This window comes from Pelophylax lessonae (genome assembly GCF_965119305.1).
Source record: "Pelophylax lessonae genome assembly, chromosome: 3".
In the NCBI taxonomy this organism is placed as follows: Eukaryota; Metazoa; Chordata; class Amphibia; order Anura; family Ranidae; genus Pelophylax; species Pelophylax lessonae.
In genome coordinates, this window is record NC_138770.1 from 607,088,385 (window position 1) to 607,112,387 (window position 24,003).

Sequence of the window (24,003 nt, forward strand, 5' to 3'; positions counted from 1 at the left end):
TGTTGACTGTGAGCGTGTGCAATGGTAGTATTTAATAAACCCAGAGAATCCTTTATTTGGGTAAGATAGTCTGAGGCTACTGGGTTGTTTGAAGGAAGGATGCGTGGTGGAAGAATAGAGGGATGAAACCCATAGTTCAAGTAGAACGGACTCTGCTTGGTTGTACTGTGGGTTGCGTTGTTGTAGGCAAATTCTGCCAGAGGGAGAAGATCCACCCAATCATCCTGTTGGTAAGAAGTGTAACAACGTAAATACTGCTCGATGCATTGGTTGACTCTTTCAGTCTGTCCGTTGGTCTGCGGATGGTAAGGAGAAGTGAGCTTCCGCTCGATCCGTAGTATGTGACATAGTTCTTGCCAGAACTTAGAAATAAATTGGGATCCACGGTCAGACAGAAGAGTTTTTGGGATACCATGTAATCTGAAGACATGTTTCATCAGGAGTTCTGCCGTTTGTTTGGACGAAGGTAGTCTGCGAATAGCAATGAAATGTGCCATCTTTGTCAGATGGTCCACTGACACCAAGATGGTATTAAATCCTTTGGAAAGAGGCAATTCTACGATGAAGTCCAAGGACAAAACTTCCCATGGAGTTTGGGGTATTGGTAGACTGCATAGTAGACCGGATGGTAGTGTCAATTTTGGACCTGGCACAGACATTGCATGAAGAGACGAATTTTTGTATAGATGTTTTCATGTCAGGCCACCAGAATTGCCGGGAAATCAAATTAAGAGTCTTTGTCATACCCATATGTCCTGCCATAGGCACATCATGAGATAATTCCAAGATCTTGGTGCGTAGGGTAGGTGGTATGTAAAGTTTGTCGTTGTAGTAGAGGAAGCCTTCTGCATCAGTATTTAGTTGTGGTGGGGGTGAATCCAAACTTATACCATGCAAAACCTCTTCCTTCAAGGAACGGACAACTCCAATAATGCGTTTGTGAGGTATTATAGGAACGGAAGGGATTTCAAAGTAGTTTTCTTCAGTTAGTCGTGATAGTGCATCCGCCTTTTTGTTTTTATCTGCAGGTGTGTAAGTCACTAGGAAGTTAAACCTTAGAAAGAATAGTGACCATCAGTGGCGTACCTAGAGCATTTGGCACCCGGGGCGGATCCTATATCTGGCACCCCCCCCCCCCCCCCCCCCAACTTTAAAATGTAAAAACACCCACAAAAAAATTGTAATGTGTTCAAGAATATATTTTTTGCACAAATTTCATAGCCCCCCATCACAGTGCCCCTTTAAGTTTGAGTAATAGATTGGAGACTTGCTAAAGGAGATATTCAGAGACTGCAGACATGATACAGGAGATGGTCAGAGACTACAGACATGATACAGGAGATGGTCAGAGACTAAGGGCATGATACAGGAGATGGTCAGAGACTGAAGACATGATACAGGAGATGGTCAGAGACTGAAGACATGATACAGGAGATGGTCAGAGACTACAGACGTGATACAAGAGATGGTCAGAGACTGAGGACATGATACAGTAGATGCTCAGAAACTGCAGACATGATACAGTAGATGGTCAGAGACTGCAGACATGATACAGTAGATGGTCAGAGACTGCAGACGTGATACAGGGGATGGTCAGAGACTGCAGACATGATACAGGAGATGGTCAGAGACTGCAGACATTAGTACAGTAGATGGTCAGAGACTGCAGACATGATACAGTAGATGGTCAGAGACTGCAGACATGATACAGTAGATGGTCAGAGACTGAGGACATGATACAGTAGATGGTCAGAGACTGCAGACGTGATACAGGGGATGGTCAGAGACTGCAGACATGATACAGAAGACTGCCAGAGACTGCAGACATGATACAGGAGATGGTCAGAGACTGCAGACATGATACAGAAGATGGCCAAAGACTGAAGACATGATACAGGAGAAGGTCAGAGACTACAGACATGATACAGGAGATGGTCAGAGACTGCAGACATGATACAGGAGATGGTCAGAGACTGCAGACATGATACAGTAGATGGTCAGAGACTGAGGACATGATACAGTAGATGGTCAGACACTGCAGACATGATACAGTAGATGGTCAGAGACTACAGACATGATACAGTAGATGGTCAGAGACTGAGGACATGATACAGTAGATGGTCAGACACTGCAGACATGATACAGTAGATGGTCAGAGACTACAGACATGATACAGTAGATGCTCAGAGACTGAGGACATGATAGAAGATAGAAGAGCACTAGGGGGGCCGGAGAGCACAGACGAAGCAGAGAGCACTGGAGGAGTTGAAGGGCACGGTGGGGGGGGGGGGCGGGGCTGTAGAGAATTAATAGGGGGTTTGGAAAGCATTGTAGGGGGGTTGGAAGGTGCAGGGGGTGGAGAGCACTGGGGGGACAGGGAGCACTTGGGGGGCGAGCAGGGAAAACCATGGGGGTGGAGAGCACTGGGGGGGGGGGCAGGGAGCACTTGGGGGGGTGGGCAGGAAAAATCAGGGGGGTGGAGATCACTGGGGGGGACAGGGAGCACTTGGGGGGCGAGCAGGGAAAACCATGGGGGTGGAGAGCACTGGGGGGGGGCAGGGAGCACTTGGGGGGTGGGCAGGGAAAATCAGGGGGGTGGAGAGCACTGGGGGGACAGGGAGAACTTGGGGGGAGGGGGTGGGCAGGGAAAATCAGGGGGGTGGGGAGCACTGGGGGGGACAGGGAGCACTTGGGGGGCGGGCAGGGAAAACCAGGGGGGGGGAGCACTGGGGGGGACAGGGAGCACTTGGGGGGCGGGCAGGGAAAACCAGGGGGGTGGAGAGCACTGCGGGGGACAGGGAGCACTTGGGGGGTGGGCAGGGAAAACCAGGGGGGTGGAGAGCACTGGGGGGGGCAGGGAGCACTTTGGGGGTGGGCAGGGAAAACCAGGGGGGTGGAGAGCACTGGGGGGGCAGGGAGCACTTGGGGGGTGGGCAGGGAAAACCAGGGGGGTGGAGAGCACTGGGGGGGGCAGGGAGCACTTTGGGGGTGGGCAGGGAAAACCAGGGGGGTGGAGAGCACTGGGGGGGCAGGGAGCACTTGGGGGGTGGGCAGGGAAAACCAGGGGGGTGGAGAGCACTGGGGGGGCAGGGAGCACTTTGGGGGTGGGCAGGGAAAACCAGGGGGGTGGAGAGCACTGGGGGGGCAGGGAGCACTTGGGGGGCGGGAGAAAGCACTGTGGGGAGCTGAAGAGCATGGGGGGGGGCTAAAGAAAAGGGGGGTCAGCAAAAGAAGTTGTATTGGAGGGGGATGGGGCAGCTGCATATAGATGAATTGATCTTTCCCTATTCTTCCTGCAGGAGGGAGAGGAGAATCAGTTATTCAGCAGGAAGCTGCAGGAAGAATAGAGAAAGATTAATTCCTCTATATGCAGCTTCCCCATCCCCCTCCGATCCAGCACACACACTTGGGCAATGGGCACTCACCTTCTTCCCACCGAGGCTCTGCCCCTTCTTCCAGCCAAGGCTCCGCCCCCTTATTCCCGCCGCGGCTCCGCCCCCTTTCCCCCCCCCCCCGGCTCCGCCCCCCGCTAGCAGCACGGACTGAAGGAGCTGCCACTGCAGCTGCCTTCACACTGCGGGATCTGTCTGAACACACCGGCAGGACACCGGCTGACACCCCCCAGAGCGTGGCACCCGGGGCGGGCCGCACCCCCGCCCCCCCCATTGGTACGCCACTGGTGACCATCGTACCTGTCGGTGCGAGAGAGTTTTGCTAGTCTGAAGATATTGGAGGTTTTTATGGTCCGTGTATATAATTATTGGTAATTGGGTGCCTTCGAGTAAATGTCGCCAATTCTCCAGAGCCAATTTTATAGCAAGCAGTTCCTTTTCACCCAGGGGGTAATTGATCTCAGGACTGCTTAGGGATTTAGAAAAAAAGGCGACTGGATGAAGTGGTGAAGTGTGGGTTGGTCGTTGGGAGAGTATTGCTCCTACTGCCATGTTTGACGCATCTACCTCCAGAATGTATTGGAGGGATGGGTCTGGATGGCGTAATATGGGAGCGGAAGTAAACCTTGTCTTTAACAAGTGAAAAGCTTTATTGGCTTCTTCTGACCATTTGAATGTTTTTTTTATGCTAGTGAGCTGTGTGAGGGGTCTCACAATAGCAGAAAAGTTTTTAATGAACTTCCTGTAGAAATTTGAAAATCCCAGGAATCGCTGTAGCGCCTTGCGTGTGGTTGGTGTAGGCCAATCCTGAATGCAGGATATTTTACTCATGTCCATCTCGATTCCTGTTTTGGATATGATGTAGCCTAGAAAGAGTACCTCGTCTTTATGAAACAAGCATTTCTTCAGTTTCACATAAAGGTTATGTGCAAGCAATCTCGATAGTACAAGTCTTACATGTCTTATGTGTTCAGACAGGGATCGTGAATATATAAGTATATTGTCCAGATATACCACAACACAGACATCTAGTAAGTCTTTAAAAATATCGTTTATAAATCGTTGGAAAACTGCAGGGGCGTTGCATAGCCCGAATGGCATCACAAGATATTCGAACAATCCGTATCTGGTTCTGAATGCAGTCTTCCACTCGTCTCCATCACGGATTCGAATGAGATTGTATGCTCCTTTCAGGTCCAATTTTGAAAAATAGGTAGCTCCACGCACCTGCTCAATGCGCTCAGGGATAAGCGGTAGAGGATAGCGATCTTTTATTGTGATAGCATTCAATTTCCTGTAGTCGATGATAGGTCTGAGACTTGAGTCCTTATTGCGAACAAAAAAGAGTCCTGCTGCTGTGGAAGAAGTGGAAGGTCTAATAAAACCTTTTTCCAAATTCTCATCCAAATAGGTTTTGAGATGGGAAAGTTCATCTTGTGAAAGAGGATAAACATGACCGAACGGCAATTTGCTATTTGGGAGTAGATCAATGCTACAATCATAGTCTCGATGAGGAGGTAATGCTTGAGCATTTTTCTCAAGAAAAACCTCAGAAAGATCCTGATAACATAGTGGTGCAATCTCATCTGTCACCATAGACAGAATCTTCCTGGAAGACGGGAGGTTACACGTATCCTCGCAATAGCAAGAGAGAAAGGCCAAGGACCGTTCCTTCCAATCTATGGTTGGTTGGTGTGTGTGTAACCAGGGAAGTCTCAACACAATGGGAAAGTGGGGTGAAGGTATTAAATCGAAGGTAGTAGTCTCCCTATGAGACTCGTTAATAGTGACTAGAAGTGCTTGTGTCTGATCGGTGATTGGACCAGAGGATAATGGAACACCGGTAATAAGACTTACTGAGACAGGTTTAAGTTTAGAAATAATAGGAATTTTATTTGAAGCAGCAAAACATATATCAATATAATTTCCACAAGATCCTGTGTCAATCATGGCCTTAGTAGTAATCCTGTTCTGGTCCCACTGTAATGTCAAACAAACAAAAATGTAAGGGTTAGTGAATGAAGTTGTCAATCCCCCTAGGAGGACATGTGAACACTCACCCTTCTTTTTGTTGACTAGGGGACAGACATTTATCTTGTGATCCGGGGATGCACAGTACAAGCAGAGATTTTCATATCGTCTTTTGGCTTTTTCCATAGTTGATAGCGGTGGGCGTATGGTTCCTACCTCCATAGGAACGGGGTTAACGGCCGGAATCCGAGAGGAAACGGATAATGGCATTCCCATTTTCTCAGCCTTTCTTTCTCGTAGTCTTCTATCTATGGTAATACTGAGTTGTATTAATGCATCCAGGGTTTTTGGTAGATCCGCTCGGGCGAGCTCGTCCTTAACGGCTTCTGATAGGCCAAGCCTAAATTGGGTTTTCAGAGATGCATCATTCCATTCTGAATCAAGGGTCCATCTCTTGAATTCTGCGACAAAGTCTTCTACAGGCCTCCTTCCTTGTTTCAAGGATCTTAATTGAAGATCGGCAGTACTCTGCCTATTGGGGTCATCATATAGGCTAGTGAGTTCTGCTAGGAACAAGGCATAGGAGTTGAGAAGCTGGTCGTTTTTCTCAAAAAGAGAGTCTGCCCAGGCGCGAGGATCGCCTGTTAGGTAAGAAATAATAGTACAAACCTTAATGTGATCAGTAAGGTAGGTACGAGGTTTTAGCAAAAAAAGTAACTCACATGCGTTTTTAAATTCGCGAAATTTTTTGCGATCGCCTGTAAATACCAAAGGGGGATTTATCTTGGGTTCAGGGGACTGAGCAGAGGTAAGTTGTGTCAGTCTAATTACCTGCTGCGACAGAGCCTGATTGTCTTCTTTTAATTCAGCAAGTGAGTGTATTAACGCAGTTACTTGCTGTTTTAATTGTGTCACCTGAGTGGTTATTTCTGCTGAATCCATTTGTAGGTTCGTTCAATCTGTAACGCTCCTGTGTTTCATGTATGGTGTGGATTTTCAGCTGCAGAAATATTCCACTTCAGTAGTCATGTAAGAGAGATGCTGAGATACCATTCCCAACCTCAATGACTCATCATGCGTGGAAGGTCTTAATTCAGCTAGTAAATACACACACTCAACAAGCTGGTTCCTAGAGTGACTTTATGTATGTAGTAACACAGTGATGAAGATTTAAGAGACAGGTTGAGTGGAGGTGGTAGGTGACAGACACTTGAAGGTAAGACAGTAGCAGATGGATGCAGGTAGGTTTAGCAATCATGTATGGTAGCAGATGACAGAGTAGCAGATGGACATACAAGAGTGATCAACCCAGTGCAGGAATAAGTAGCAGTAGTCTTAAGAGCTAGCAATCTAGATATGCAGATGTGATAAATAGTCTTTACTATGCAGAGCTAGATAGTGTAAGCTTAGTATAAGTTTATAGAGGGTTCCCCTGCGGGGTACTTAGCACTAATAGCAATACAGCCGAAGGTTGGTTCAGGAGGAGCGGATGATCCGGAAGCGGGATGCAGGGATCAGCGCAGCGAGGTTCCGTCAGCGAAGTATGCTTGCAAGCACGAAAGCTTCAAGCCAAGTTAGCATCCAGGTAATCGTTTGAACGAACACATGTGAGTGAGAACCGGCGCTTTAAATAGCCATCTAGTCCGGCGCTGAGTGATGACAGCTTCAGTCTTAAAGGTGTATGCGCACCTTTCCAAAAGAGAATGGTGGGGCGCATACACTTGTGAAAAGAGTAATTTAGGGTACCAAAGGTACCGGAACATTACATGAGGGCGGGGCCGGTGCAGTGCATCGTGGGACCGAAGAAGATGGAAGAGGACACAGTAGAGGATCGCGCTGGCTTCAAGCTGCCCACACCTGAGATGGCAGCGCTGGACAATACATTTTCAAAGTAAGTATTTCTTCTTGCAGGTAAGTGCAACCCGGAACAGATCAGAGTCTATCCATTGTGGAATGTACTAGCCCTGACTGTCCCGGGGGTATTTTTATTTAAAAAAAATGTCCCAGGGTGGAACTCCGCTTTAAGGCCGCCCAGCCTCTCTTCTGCGCGAACCGACGTAGCCCTACATCGGTCGCACGTGTAGTGCTGGGGGGCAAGCGCGCCCTGCTGGCAGCATGCTCCCTTCCCCACTAGGCAGAGGGGATGCCGATGCACAGGGGCCGGCAGCCGCGATTGCCGCTCGGGCACCCGCGACAGCTCCCTGCTGAGAGAGAAGGATGGACAACTGTTGTAAACACAGCTGACAGTTCTCTCTGAAATGATCACAAAGCGCCTGTGATCCTTCTACTGTATATAGGAACACAAGTCTTTGTGGTTATTTCACAAGCCCATCCCCCATACAGTTAGTAAACACTCCTCTAGGCTCACACCTAACCCCTTGATCACCCCCAGGTTAACCCCTTCCCTGCCAGTGTCATTAGTATAGTAACAGTGAATATTTTTAGCACTGATTACTGTAGTAATGTCACTGGTCCCTCCAAAAGTGTCAAAAATGTCAGTTAGGGGACCGATCTGTCCACTGCAAAGTCGCAGTCCTGCTAAAAATCGCAGATCGCCACCATTACTAGTAAAAAATAAATAAATAAATAAAAATGACATAAATCTTTCCCCTAGTTTGTAGACGCGATAACTTTTGCGCAAACCAATCAAAATATGTTTATTGCTATTTTATTTTACCAAAAATATGTAGCAGAATACAAATTGGCCTAAAATTATGAAAATTTTTTCAGAAATGTCGCTCTTTTTTTGTTTATAGCACAAAAAATAAAAATCGCACAGGTGATCAGATACCCACAAAAGAAAGCTCCATTTGTGGGGGAAAAAGGACATCATGTTTATTTCGGTAAAGTGTCGCATGACCGCGCAATGCAGTGCCGAATTGCAAAAAATGGCCTGGTCATTAAGGGGGCAAATCCTTTCCGGTCCAGAAGTGGTTAACAAGGGGCCCCCAGATCCCCCCCATGTGAATGAGTATGTCACCAAAAAAGTGTCAAAACTTTACGAAAACACAGAGACAGTTTTTGACAATTCCTTTCTTAAAAAAATAAAAATATAGTGTCCCCTGATGTAAAACCATCATCAACCACGTCACCTGCCGCACCCGGAAAAAAAAAAACGCTCCCGCCGACATGAAGGCTGGCTGCCTAATGCAGGCTAAGTTGTTTGACAGTTCTTAGATAGGTAAGGGGCGGAGCCACCTGGCTACGTCACCTGGTGGCACCGCCCCTTCTGAGGTTACAGACCAGTGCATGCTGGGTCAGTGACTTCAGAATTGGGACGGTGCCACCAGGTGACGTAGCCAGGTGGCCCCGCCCCTTACCTATATAAGAACTGTCAAACGGCTTAGTCTGCAGTAGGCGGTCGGCCTACATGAGCGGCAGAAAGCGTTTTTATTTTTATTAGTTTTCGGGTGCGGCAGGCAGCATGATTGACGATAGATTTACATTGGGGGACACTGTTTTTTTTTATTTTTTAATAAAGCAATTGTCAAAAACTGTGTGTATTTTTATTACTTTTTTGGCACGTTCTTGGTGAATGGGTAAGGGTACCCCATACTCATTCACATAGGGGGGGCCAGGATCTGGGGCCCCCTTGCTAAAAAATAAAATCCATACCAGGCCCAACCAGCTTATACTGCGCTCTCTGATTGGGCAAGGCTTTGCCCAATCAGGGTGCAAAATGCAATGTTCAGCGTGCAGTGCATTGCAGGCAGGGCGGACACCCACCAAACACCATGCAAATTCGGGGGTTCCCTCAACTGAGTGATCAGCCAATTTTTGGCCCGAACTGATCCACAGGCCGAACAGTTGGCCAATTCTAGTTGTCAACAGAACAAGAATAGTGGGATGTGCAATGCATACCAGCACATTATACCAGTGCCTTGCAGGGAATTTTTATTTTTTAATGCCGCAGTTTACTAATGCTTTAACTTAGTCCTTCTTGGGTCCGCCTGGTGCTAGGATGGCCTCTGCCCAGATCTTGCTTATTCACCAACGTGGTCTTCTCAAACCGAATTTTGAACCCTGCTTACAATAATGAATGTCTAATTACATAGTTACATAGTTTGTGAGGCTGAAAAAAGACATCAGTTCATCCAGTTCAATCTATGATATGTGTGTGTGTGCTGTTAACCGTACATTGTATACCCCTGTATGTTGTGGTCTTTAGGGGGCCCATCTAAAAGTTTTTTGAAAATATCGATGCTCCCTGCTGATACCACTGCCTGTGGAAGCAAATTCCACATCCTTACTGCTCTGACAGTGAAGAACCCCTTACATATTTTAAGGTTAAACCGTTTTTCCTCTAGTTTTAGTGAGTTAATTAAGTACTGCGCATGGCTGTGATCACATTGCTGGGACACGCAGGGCTGCTGTTAGAAATCGCGGGGCCCTGTACAGACTACCTGGCAGGCCCCCCCCCCCCCCCCAAGAAAATATTAAAGATAAATTTAGCTAAAATTACAACAAAATCACTATTAACAGACACAAATATAACATAACTCACATAATTCCTGCTAAATTAAAAAAAAAAAACTATGTTAAATAAAAATAAAGATGAGATGAGAAAAATTTACAGGCTGTGCTCAGTGATCCGAGAGACAGAGGGACAGAAACAAAGTTACAAATAAACTCCTGAGCAGAGATAACAGAGCCAGTGCTGGTAGGGGGGGGGGGCACACAAGGGAGGGGATTAGTGAGAAACAAATGTCTCTTTCTCAGCAGATAAAAGCTGATAGTAGGGAGAGGGACAGATCAGATTCAGGTTCTGGAGGAAGATTTCTGTATTTGTTGTCCATCACTAATCCCCCTCTCTGTGTGGGCCCCCCTGTGTGCTCGGGCCCCCTACAAGAGGGCTGGTGGTCCCCTCCCTATCAGCGGCGGAACCACTGGGTCTAAGGTCTAAGATGCAGGCCTGTCGCATCAAATCCGGGACAGGTGGCATTTATGAGGCTGCATGTGATAACCGGGTGGCAACCAGGAGCTCAACTGGGAGCCTGCTGTTACCCTATAAGAACTACCTGAACAAGGACAGTAATAGCAGGATCTAAGGGTATTATGTTCATGAAAGCTGCAAATTTAAAAAGGAATAAATACATTTGAAATACCATCAATACTGCTTATGTGGAATTTTAGTGATTGGGTTTAGGTCTACTTTTTGTTAAACAGATACCCACTATACCAATTGTATTTAAAAAAAAATGTAAGATTGTGATATTTTTTACATGGCAGAGCATGCTGGAAATTGTAGTCCATTGAAAATAAGAATGTGTGTATATATAGATTATCACATCAGAACTTATAATTTTTTTTTTCCTGTCTGCTTTGGTTTGAGATAAAGCAAGAACTTCTGCAGGTTGTGATTTTCCAAAATATAAATGGTAGAGTGTGTTGTGTGTGCCAATGAAGAGGATTTCAACCCAGCATAACTTGCTAAGCGGATTGCCATTCTGTTATTACAGCGGCATCATAGTGAGCGATCTGATCCAAAGGATGCTGCCGTCCCCTGTGCTTGTGTTACACCGGAGAGATTCATAGGGAGATCTATATAGAGAGAAATCAGCTTCTGCTCAGAGGAGACGAATGTATGCTGTTGTTTCAGCTCAGAAATATTGTGAACAGAAATACAAATGCATAACAGACGTGGGAAGTCAATGGAAATATCAGATTTTGTGTGTGTGTGTATATTATATATATATATATATATACAGTAAAACCTTGGATTGCGAGCATAATTCGTTCCGGAAGCATGCTTGTAATCCAAAGCACTCTTATATCAAAGCGAATTTCCCCATAAGAAATAATGGAAACTCAGATGATTCGTTCCACAACCATTTATTCATAAATCCTTCAGTTTATAGTCCACAGAAAAAAATTATAGCATTGCGATAGGTTGTGTAACTAAAAATGTCCATCCACAAATAGCCGCTTCCACAAGGGGATTGAAAGCAAAATCCAGCAGGAGCTACAGAGTATCAAAGAGAAGAGAGGCGCCTCAAAGTGTAGCAATATGGTTCCATATAATGAAGGTTCAACATTTAGCAACTCACATGGTTGATGATTAGAAGAGGCACATCTAAGTATGCAGGCATCCGTGGTAAAGCTGTCCACATAGACCATCTTCTGCACCGCCGGCTGCCAGTCTAATCCTGACCAGGAAGACCACCCTGCAGTAAAGCGATCTGAAAGCAAGAGGCAGCATGGAAAGGATGACGTAAATGACGGTGCAGAGGATGGTCTATGTGGACAGCTTTACCCCGGATGCCTGCATACTTAGATGGGCCTCTTTATCATCAACCATGTGAGTTGCTAAATGTTGAACCTTCATTAAATGTAACCATATTGCTACACTTAGAGGCTCCTCTCTTCTCTTTTATACTCATCTGTGACTTGACGCTACTTGTATATCAAGACATCGCTTGTATATCAAGTCAAAATTTATTTGAAAATTTTGCTTGTCTTGCAAAGCGCTCTTAAACCAAGTTACTCTCAAACCAAGGTTTTACTGTATATATATATGTATATATGTGTATGTGTGTGTGTGTGTGCATGTGTGTGTATATAATATATATATATATATATATATATATATATATATATATATATATATGTGTGTGTGTGTGTATGTGCGTTAATATATATATATATATACACTATATTGTCAAAAGTATTGGGACGCCTGTATTTAGTCTTAGTTGTTAGCTTCAACTCTTCTGAGAAGGCTGTCCACAAGGTTTAGGAGTGTGTCTATATGGGAAGGTTTGACTATTCTTCCAGAAGTGCATTGATGTTGGATTGAAGGCCTGGCTCGCAGTCCCTACTCTAATACATCTCAAAGGTGTTCTATGAGGTTGAGGTCAGGACTCTGTGCAGGCCAGTCAAGTTCCTCCACACCAAACTCGCTCATCCATGTTATCATGGACCTTGATTTCTGCTCACAGAAGGTTTTTTACCTTCATACATAGAATTAATGAAGGTAAAAAACCTTGTGCCTTTACAACCACTTTAACCCTGGTTTGATCTGCAGTTACAGTGGGTACGGAAAGTATTCAGACCCCCTTACATTTTTCACTTTTTGTTATATTGCAGCCATTTGCTAAAATCATTTAAGTTCATTCTTCTTCCTCATGAATGTACACATAGCACCCCATACTGACAGAAAAACACAGAATTGTTGACATTGTTGCAGATTTATTAAAAAAGAAAAACTGAAATATCACATGGTCTAGTATTCAGACCCTTTGCTGTGACACTCATATATTTAACTCAGGTGCTTTCCATTTCTTCTGATCATCCTTGAGATGGTTCTACACCTTCATTTGAGTCCAGCTGTGTTTGATTATACTGATTGGACTTGATTAGGAAAGCCACACACCTGTCTATATAAGACCTTCCAGATCACAATGCATGTCAGAGCAAATGAGAATCATGAGGTCAAAGGAACTGCCTGAAGAGCTCAGAGACAGAATTGTGGCAAGGCACAGATCTGGCCAAGGTTACAAAAAGATTTCTGATGCACTTAAGGTTCCTAAGAGCACAGTGGCCTCCATAATCCTCAAATGGAAGACGTTTGGGACGACCAGAACCCTTCCTAGAGCTGGCCGTCCGGCCAAACTGAGCTATCGGGGGAGAAGAGCCTTGGTGAGAGAGGTAAAGAAGAACCCAAAGATCACTGTGGCTGAGCTCCAGAGATGCAGTCAGGAGATGGGTGAAAGTTGTAGAAAGTCAACCATTACTGCAGCCCTCCACCAGTCGGGGCTTCATGGCAGAGTGGCCTGACGGAAGCCTCTCCTCAGTGTAAGACACATGAAAGCCCGCATGGAGTTTGCTAAAAAACACCTGAAGGACTCCAAGATGGTGAGAAATAAGATTCTCTGGTCTGATGAGACCAAAATAGAGCTTTTTGGCCTTAATTCTAAGCGGTATGTGTGGAGAAAACCAGGCACTGCTCATCACCTGTCCAATACAGTCCCAACAGTGAAGCATGGTGGTGGCAGCATCATGCTGTGGGGGTGTTTTTCAGCTGCAGGGACAGGACGACTGGTTGCAATCGAGGGAAAGATGAATGCGGCCAAGTACAGGGATATCCTGGACAAAAACCTTCTCCAGAGTGCTCTGGACCTCAGACTGGGCCGAAGGTTTACCTTCCAACAAGACAATGACCCTAAGCACACAGCTAAAATAACGAAGGAGTGGCTTCACAACAACTCTGTGACTGTTCTTCAATGGCCCAGCCAGAGCCCTGACTTAAACCCAATTGAGCATCTCTGGAGAGACCTAAAAATGGCTGTCCACCAACGTTTACCATCCAACCTGACAGAACTGGAGAGGATCTGCAAGGAGGAATGGCAGAGGATCCCCAAATCCAGGTGTGAAAGACTTGTTGCATCTTTCCCAAAAAGACTCCTGGCTGTATTAGATCAAGGTGGTAGAGAAGGGGGCTTCTACTAAATACTGAGCAAAGGGTCTGAATACTTAGGACCATGTGATATTTCAGTTTTTCTTTTTTAATAAATCTGCAACAATGTCAACAATTCTGTGTTTTTCTGTCAGTATGGGGTGCTATGTGTACATTCATGAGGAAGAAGAATGAACCTAAATGATTTTAGCAAATGGCTGCAATATAACAAAGAGTGAAAAATTTAAGGGGGTCTGAATACTTTCCTTACCCACTGTATGTTGCCATACATGTGATCAGTTAGGACACAAGCCATTCAATGGTTTGACAGTTCGGTTGTGAACACAAGCAACTGTGACAGTGACTTGAATGTAACTGTTTTGGAAAGCAGTTAAATCTATGGGTTTAGTTCGGCTTTAATGCCCCTTTTACACTTGTGCTACCTAAAAGTCGCGCAATATTGCATCGATTTTGACTGGACCTGAAGCAATGCCTGTCTAATCTTGGGGTCTATGGACCTCAAAATGCATTAAAGTTGGACAAAAGTAGTGCAGGGACTACTTTGAAGTCATTGCAGCTTGAAGTCACACAGATATGAACGGTACTCATTGGAAATCATGAAATACAGCTTTTCATGCGACTTTTCAGTCCCAAGTCTCAGGACAAGTCACACAAGTGTGAAAGGGGCCTAAGGCTACATTCACAAGGCAGTAAGGGATGTACAGTGGATTCCTGTGGCAAGAATCAGCAGATTCTCGTGGCTGAAATCACAGGTGTATGCAAAGAGCAGTGGCAGCTCAGCCTCTACTAAGCAATGACATGCTGACAGGAGCCGCGACTGTTTGCAGGTATATACACATCCAGTGGCTGTCTGTGGAAAGGGACCGATGCCTGACCCTGGATGCAATCTTTCTAAGTCCAGGGTCGCCTAACTGCAAGTAACCTCTGGATGTAGGGATACATGCAAACAGCCATGGCTCCTGTCAGCCTGTCATTGCTTTGTACAGGCTTCCTGGCTGCAGATGTTCACACACATCTCTGATCCCAGTTGCAGGAATGTTTGCCCCTAATCTCCATGTAAATGTAGCCTTAAACTTTGTGAATTGAGCTTTTTGAGTCTCTTACCTGGAACAAGCATACATCTAAGAGCAAATTCCTTATATTATATTCCTTAGTATTACCTTGCATAATTTTACCTGATATAAGTACTTAAAGATGAAAGAACAATACTTACCTCCCATTATGTGGTGCGACTCTGTGACTTGTCTCACTAGTACCATCATTTTTGCTTGGTCTTCTTCTGGGCGTGGAATCTTTGGCCATCTTGATTAGCTATGCTAGGATAGTGTAACTCCCACACATGTGTGGGAACTCATCTGTCCCAGAAGATGCAGAAATTGTACACCGAACTATGCAAGGGAGGCCCAGAGAAAAAGAGCAAAACTTAGAAGGAGCTTAGACGGAGGGCCGGCATGACTGGGTCTGAATGGGTTTGGGCATAGGAGGAGTCAGGATAAAATAATAGGGATTGGTAAAAGCTGGGAGTAGGTAGAGCATGGGAAGGGCTGGGACGAGCCTTAGTTGGGAGAAAAACGTGGACGGGACAACTTGTTCTTGGTCTTTTTTCTGTATTTCACAGGTCATGGAGCTGGGACATTCATGTCATAGCGGCTGGCGGGGCACGAGGTCCTTCGATGTGTTATGATTTCGGGCAAAAGGTACATTTGGAGGGACCCGTCTTAGGTATGGCTCCTACTATTCTGGCTGGTGGTACTGTCTCTGAGTCGGTGCTTTCTGCGGCTGGAGGCTAAAAATGGTGGTTATGCAGGTACTTGTAGTGCATGCCCATAAGTACCTTGGGGCCCCTTGAATACTGTCTGATGTTCATATGCTAATATGTTTAATATGTTATTTATATTTGGGCAATAAAAGTCTGCTATGGCCATTAACCACTTGCCGACCGCCGCACGACTATCTACGTCGGCGGTCAGCCCCTCACAGGCAAAGTGACGTAGGGCTACGTCACTAGCTTGTGAGGGTCTAGGGAGCGAGCGCGCGCCGTCGGAGGTCCGCTCCCGCTCCCGCGTGGTCATGGACCCCCCCGCGCGTGTGACCGGCGGACCCGATGTCCACCGGTCACTCTGCGATCGTCGGGGGGAGAGGGAGAAAGTCAGGCGGCTTGTGTAAACAAGCTGCCTGTCATTCTCCCCTGTGTATGAAGGATGATCACACGGTTCTACTATGTAGAACAGTTGATCACTCTTCATACATCTGAAGCCACAGCCAATCACAGTAGAAAGCACGCCCCTAGGGACACACATAGCCCCTCCCTTTCAAAAAAAGTTAACCCCTTCACTGCCAGTGTATTTTTACAGTAACAGTGCATATGTATAGCACTGATTACTGTAGAAATGTCACTGGTAACCCCAAAAATGGCAAAAATGGCAGTCAAGGGTCCGATCTGTCCGCCGCAATGTCGCAGTACCGCAAAAAAAATCGCAGATCGCCGCCATTACACGTTAAAAAAAACAACAAAAATGACAAAAATCTTTCCTTTTGTTAGTAAACGCGATAACTTTTGCGCAAACCAATCAAAATACGCTTTTTGCGATTTTTTTTTACCAAACATAGGTAGCATAAAACAAATTGGCTGAAAATGTTACTTTTTTGGGGGGGAATTTCATATAAACAAATGTGAAAAATATTGCTATTTTTGCAAAATGTACTCTCTTTTTTTGTTTATAGCGCGAGATCAAAAAATCGCACAGGTGATCAAATACCACCAAAAGAAAGTTCTGTTTGTGGGAAAAAAGGACGCCAAATTCGTTTAGATACAGCGTCGCACGACCGCGCAATTGTCCGTTAAAGTCACGCAGTGCCGAATCGCAAAATACCCCCTGGTCAGGAAGGGGGTAAAATCTTCCGGGGCTTAAGTGGTTAAACTCCAGTCGGTGTCATGTCTGGTCATTTTAGGTTAAGTGGATGGTGGAGTGGTGGTCAGGCAGTCCGGTAAAAAAACCCTCTTTGGTACCCTAGTCATGTGCCATAAAGATTGTGAAGAGACTGGTATAAGACCTTAAAGTGATATTAAAGGTAAAAATGTTTTAAAAAAAAAAAAAAAATAACAAACATGTCATACTTACCTGCTCTGTGTAATGGTTCTGCACAGAACAGCCCCAATCCTCCTCTTCTCTGGTCCCCCACCAGCGCTTTTAGCTCCCCCCCCCCCCGCCGAGTGCACTCGTACATGTTCACTCCATAAAGCACACAGAAAGGGGCTCAGCCCCACCCAAGTTCCCTCCTAACTGGCTGCCATTGGCTCCTGCTGCTGTCTTCCAGCCAATGAGGAGGCAGAAACCTAGGAGAGCATCTGCTCTCGTGCACATCACTGGATGGAACTCAGGTAAGTATTAGGGGGGCTACGGGGGGGGGGGGGAATGCATACTAAAGGTTTTTTACCTTCATGCAGATAATAGAACAAGTTTAATTGCATAGTATGTTTCTTCTGCAATAAAGACCTGCTTGTTCACACTTTTTGACAAAAAATGTTGACGTTCCACCTTATGCTAATGGTCCAGTACGGCAGCCAGGCAATTAACATTTTCAGAAGAGGTCAGCAATGGCATGAATGTCAGGAGCATACTGCAGCATTTATACCTACAGGGGTCACTCAATCACCCTAATCCAATCAGCATGGATTGTGTATTTAGAACAGAATAGTTTCCCAAACAATTGACCCTCCCACAAGTTCTTGGACAATCAACATCTGCCTTGACACATTCCAGTCCAGTTACAGAACAAGTTTAGTTGAATGTGACTAACTACTGCTAGCTATACCATGACATGGATAAATGAGAACCTTCACAGAAGGAGGAAATGATTTGGATGAGGTACAAGCGGTGGAACTGAAGAGACTCAGAAATGGGTCCCCCTGGGCTGATGAGCGCGCTCTGCCTACTGCACAGACGATTCCCCAACAGGGGCTCATGGAGAAGCTTTATTAACACTTCAGCCTCACATTAGACCCGGATGCTTTAGGACAAAGCTGTGAGTGCGTAAATTAAACTTTGCAGTGGAATAATACATCAACATCCCTGGAAGAGTCAATATTCCTAAGGGACCTGTTCACACCATATGACGGGTCCAATATAATTGAATAGCGCATATATAAATATGAAGAAAAGGGGAAAGGTCTGTATAGATTTGGGGATGTGTGGGTATGTTCTAATTACTTTTATTATGTTTATTTAATTATTTATTTATTTATTTATTACTTTATTATTGTTTATTTATTATTTTTACTATATTTATTAATATAAAATATTATTTTTATTCTTTGAAAAATCTGGGTGATAGTGTTTCAAATAACATATAATCACTGCAATTACATGCTGGGATGTAGCAGTTGTTACAATGTATATTCTATGGTGTCTCATTAAAAATGACTTACAGCACTCCAAGGATTCGCAGCCATTAGCGCCGGGGCGCTTGTTCACACTGGGGGTGTTTTTTGGTGAATTTGTGCTGTATATTCTGACTCCAATGATGGGACTTGTCAAAAGCCATCAATATCCGAATGCTCACATTAACACACGTGCTCCTTTGAAGAGCGCTGGAGGACAGCCCTGCCTACCGCAAGTCTCCTTTCGATTTTGCACTGACCTCTCTTTTTCAGATCAAGTCAACTGAAAGTGGTCCTTTACGAGTAGAGTCATCGGGTATATCTGAGATCTACATTTAACATTGCGCTGTAACATGAGGAACTACAACTCCCAGCATGACTTATAGCTCCAGCAGCAACAAGCTGCTTTCTGTAGCTGTCAGTCAAAAAAAATATTATAAAGACTGTCATTTGTGACCCAGTTGCTTGGTTGACCCAGAACTAGCAATTGTAGTCAGAATTTGCATACCTGTCCCAAGTAAGTGACCTACAAAGTACTGATAACAATGGGTCAGCATAACAGCCAAGCAATTAGTAGTGGCACCTTCTGTTGTTTTCTTATAACAAAGGAATATTAGATAAAGGGAAAGCAAGCTATATATAATACATATATAATTCTAACAACAACAACCGTGCACAGAGTTCCAGATAAAACCCCCCCTCCCCAAAAAATGATTTCCCAGCATACATTCCATTTTTGCATAGCTTAAATCCTCTCTATAATACCAACAACATATGTACAGCCTTTTCTCCTCCAGATACTGAGGAACTACAAGACCCAGGGGCCTTCTGTACCTTGTAGTTCCTCAGAAGCCAGAGGAGCACAGGTTGTCCCTCCCCAAACAAGCAGCCCCATTCCCTATTACTCACATGCCAGATTGCAAAGAAGATGAGAGCAGCGCAGAGCACCAGAGAGAGCATGTAGCAGAAGGCAGCGAAAGTAAATGCCATTGTGTCCCCAAAAAGAGCAGAAAATCCAAGCGTGACCCCAGCTTTAGAAATCAAAGGACAGAAGACCCCCAACGGTGTCCCCAGCTTGAAGCGTAGAGCCACCCCCAGCCTGGTCCTATGGGGGGGGACCCTTCACATGGATGTCCTGCAGCTTTGCAGAGTGCCCCTAAGTTTGAAAAAGAGCAGTGGCAGGCTCCTGGCTATACCCTGCATCCCCCCGCCACTGGCAGGACACTTCTGGAGTGCCGGAATCCTGGAAGTAGAGGACTAAGTGACTCATTTGCAGCCTGGATTTCAGAGGAGGAGAAGAGATGGCAGGGCTGGAAGGAGGGGCTGTATACAATACATCGCTCCATGTGCCGCTGCTGGATTGCAATGTGTAGACAATAGGCTCAGTTCACAAAGCTTTAATACAAGGAGAAGCATCTTTATTTTGACCATGTGACTGTTATTTTTAAACCTCATTGGATTCAGTTGAAAATAGCTGTCACTTTTTGGAAAATAAGTGTCCTTATCTTAGGGTGTTAGCTTTGTGAACTGATCCTCTTGTTAGGGGGCTGCAGGCTGTCATATGCCGTCAGAGCTCCTAGTTGTCTCTCTATTGAAGTGCCCATTTCTGTTTTGGACCCAAATCCACCCCACCAGCTGTCCTTTTTTGAGGTCTGTATATTGCACTTGAATTGAAACCGTGCTTTGTCCAGGCAGGGCAAAGCAAAAGGTTACTTTTAAAGCAGTATTAACCACTTGCCACCTGCCCGCCGCAGATTTACTGCGGCAGGCTGACTCGGCTGCGCGAAACGACGTAGCCCTATGTCGGTCGCGCGCGTGGTGCTGGGGGGGGGTGAGCGTGCACCGCCGCCGGCGCGCTCCTGCCCCCACTAGGCAGCAGGGATGCTGATCCACGGGACTGTTGGCCACGATTGCCGTCGGGCACCCGCGATCGCTCCCCGCTCCCCGCTGAGAGAGAACGATGGTCAGCTGTTGCTGACCGTTGTTCTCTCTGAAATGATCACAGAGCACCTGTGATCCTTCTATACAGAATCACAGGTCTCTATGATCATTTCACAAGTCCCTCCCCCACATTTAGAAAAAACTCCCCTAGGCGCACAATTAACCCTTTGATCACCCCTAGGTTAACCTCTTCCCTGGCAGTGTCATTATTACAGTAACAGTGCATATTTTTAGCACTGATTACTGTAGTAATGTCACTGGGCCCCCCAAAAGTGTCAAAAATGTCAGTTAGGGGTCCGATCTGTCCGCCGCAATCTTGAAGTCCTGCTAAAAATTGCTGCCATTACTAGTAAAAATAAATAAATAAATAAAAATGTCATAAATCTTTCCCCCAGTTTGTAGACGCGATAACTTTTGCGCAAACCAATCAAAATACACTTATTGGGATTTTCTTTACCAAAAATATGTAGCAGAATACAAATTGACCTAAAAGGATTAAAAATTTAGATTTTTACATTTTTTGGGGGGGGAATGTTATATAACAGAATGTGAAAAATATTGGTTTTTTTTTTTTTTTTTTTTCAGAATTGTCGCTCTTTTTTTGTTTATAGCTCAAAAAATAGAAACCGCACGGGTGATCAAATACCACCAAAAGAAAGCTCCATTTATGGGGGAAAAAAGGACATCAATTTTATTTAGGTACAGTGTCGCACGACAATTTTCCATTAAAGTAATGCAGTGCCGAATCGCAAAAAATGGCCTGGTCATTAAGTGGCAAATCCTTCTGGTCCAGAACTGGTTAAACACAAAAGCAATAATTTATTAAATCGCAGCTTACCAATCATTAGATGTGATGGCTGCATTTGTTTTCCTTTTTTTGGTTTTATTTCTGTAATTTCATCTGGTGCTCCTAATTATAAATCTGTTGTTTTTCAACAGAAAAAGCTACCCTGCAGATGTAGCAGTTAGAGGGTTGAGATAAACCATTTACCACTGACAGGGATGCTTACAATGATCAGCTTTTATTTAAAGAGGAAGTAAACTCTAAGCCACACCTCACAACTTCTTGAGATGGGAACGAGGTACACCTACTAGCAAAAGTATTTAGGCATAAGACACACCCCCCTGTCACACCCACTTAAAGGAAAATTATACAAAAGAAAAAGATTATTAAACCAACAAGTGCTTTTTTACCACTAGTATTTATTTCTATTGGCTTTTGACATTTACAAATGCAGCAATTTAGAAATTGTATGAAAGGTTTAGCCCTGGGAAACACTTTTTTTTTTTAAAGTTAAATAGAGCATTTTATATACAACTGTATAGATCAGACCACAATGAGGGACAAATGAGGAGCAAAGAGGAACAGGGGGACTTTGTTCCAAATCAGGGACAGTCCCTCGAAATCAGGGACAGTTGGGAGCTTTGTCTAAGCTATAACTTGTATTTATAGATAAGCCTATAATAACGCTTACCTATAGGTACTGTAAATATCTCCTACATTGCATGCAGTAGATGACATCACCGGCGCATGCGCTCTGAAGAACGGCCATCCGTGCCATTCCTTCAGATACTTGTGCAGTGAATGACGTCATTGCGGCTCTGGCTTGTCACACAGCCGGAGTCCGAAGACCCAGAAGGAAGACCAGGAGAGGATGGACGCAGCCTCCAGCAATTACATTACATCACTGGAGGGCTTTGTTTTTCAGGTAAGTTTCACATATTGTGCTAGTATGCATTGCATTTGCAATGCCTTTACCTTGCAGGTCCTAAAAAAAAAAAGCAACCAGTGGTTTACAACCACTTTAAAGTAAAACTATAGGCAAAACAGTTTCTTTTTTTTTTTTTTTTTTCATTTTGGGTAGAGCGAGGGAGGATTATAAGCCCTGTCAGATTTTGTTTCGCCATTGTCCCATTGAGAAGATTTCCCTTCACTTCCTGTCCCGTGGCCAAACAGGAAGTGAGAGGAAATCCCGGCAAATTTAGGGAATTCCTTGGGGATCCCCAGGTCACCAGAAGTAGTGTCCCCCAGGGGCAGACTGAGAACCCTCAGGGCCCCCGAGCAAATAAAATCAAGGGCCCCTTTCCAGGCCACACCCATGTTCCGCCTCCAGTCACACCCTTGCCCCACCTCCAGCCACACCCACATCCCATCTCAAGTCACATCCTACACAATCTTTAGACTGTAACATCTCATTAGACCACCTCAACTCCATTACTTACCTGTGGAGGCGGCGCACGTTGACGTCACATCGACACGCCCCTGCTCACAGGACAACATGGAAACCCAGTGCCGGGCCCCTCCTCCCACCTACGTAGCGCTGGCCTCCGGGCCCCTCCCCTCCTCCCACATACGTAGCGCCGGCCTCCGGGCTCCGCCCCTCTTCCCATCTACATAGCGTCGACCTCCGGGCCCCTCCCCTCCTCCCATCCACGTAGCGCCAGCATCCGGGCCCCTCCTCCCACCTACGTAACGGCAGCGGCCAGGCTCCGATAGCCCGATGTTGTCTCTGAAACAACACATCGGGTGAATTCCTTCTGTACTGGGCGGCGGGCCCCACTTGACGGCCGGGCCCTCGGACCACGTCCAAAGTGCCCGACCGCTCAGTCCACCCCTGGTGTCCCCATTTCTCCTCTGGGGAAGATTACTGTTCTGGGGACAACCCAAAATTTGGGGTTTTCTTTTACTTTCACTTATAATGATAATGGTAAACAGGACAAATAGAGAGGGTGAATCTTCCTAACCGGGGCACAGACAGCAAAAAAAACAGAGAGGTTTCAATCCACCTCCACTGTCCAAAACAAAAATTAAAAGTGTTGTCTTTAGTTATACTATAAGTAAATCTTTTATCCCCCCCCCCCCCCCCAAAAAAAAACTGCTGTAATGCTTATAAAGTGTTAGCTGGAGTTTGGATTTAATATATTAGTGTATGTAAATCTGCTAGTACATCTACCACTCCCCTCCCCCCAGACTGACAATGCTGCCGTCCAAAGCCTTCTCTGTTGCACATCCAACCAGAGGCACCCTAAGGGCTCGTTCACACGTGTGCTGATTATGAAGAATGAAGCAATGCTCGTTAAAGTGGTAGTAAAGTCAATTTTTGAGCTGATATCTACCTAAAACAAGGCTTACCTGTAGGTACAGTGAATATCTGGATGCAGCTGGTGAAGTCACTGACGCATGCACTCTTGAAGGTCCAGCATAGCATGCCGGACCTTCAGAGCTCTGTGCCGCAGCCTCCGCGCACATGGGTGGGAGGAATGTCATTGCAGCCCCGGCTACTCATACAACTTCAGCCTGTGAACCTGGAAGAAAGACCGGGGGAAGATGGAAGCCCTGTTAGCGGTGACAGCACACCACTGAAGTGCTTTGTTCTAATGTAAGTATTTCATATTGTATATTAGCCCATTATGCCATTGCCTTGCAGGAGATTTTTTTTTTTTTAATGCCGCAGTTTACTACTGCTTTACCGGTTCTATGGCATTTATGACATGTTTTTATTGTGTTCATGAAGCATTAAAAAAAAGCTAAAAGAATGCTTGTAAATGTCCATAGAAGTGTTGCTTTTCTAGTGGGAAGTGCTTAAAATGGGAAGTGATGTAGAGGAAATAGTTTACTTTGAGGCGTGTTTAGGTTGTGGTGTGATAGCAGATATATTTTTATGAATTCTCTGCTAGATGGATTTGTAAACTTTAATCTCATTGACAGTTGGCTTGGTCCATCTCAACTGTACAACCAGGAAGTGGCTGGAGCTGCTCTGTCCTAGTTCCTTATTATTTCCCAGTGCATTCTGGGACACAGGAAGTTCCACAACGTCTCCTCCAATGCCCAGCTAACACTTTTTAAATGCTTCATTAACACGCCATAAAGCAACATGCTGCCAAATTTTTAACACAACACT

At 45.3% G+C, this 24,003-nt stretch overlaps 1 protein-coding gene across 1 annotated transcript in view; it reads right to left on the bottom strand.

Moving 5' to 3' along the window:
- CNIH3 (cornichon family AMPA receptor auxiliary protein 3) overlaps window positions 1-19,508 on the bottom strand; it is a 229,189-nt gene extending 209,681 nt beyond the window's left edge. Inside the window, exon 1 of the mRNA XM_082252324.1 lies at window positions 19,070-19,508. Coding sequence (XP_082108450.1) covers window positions 19,070-19,150 — 81 coding nt within the window. The 5' untranslated portion in view covers window positions 19,151-19,508. The remainder of the gene's footprint in view (window positions 1-19,069) is intronic.
- Window positions 19,509-24,003: the final 4,495 nt, after the last annotated feature.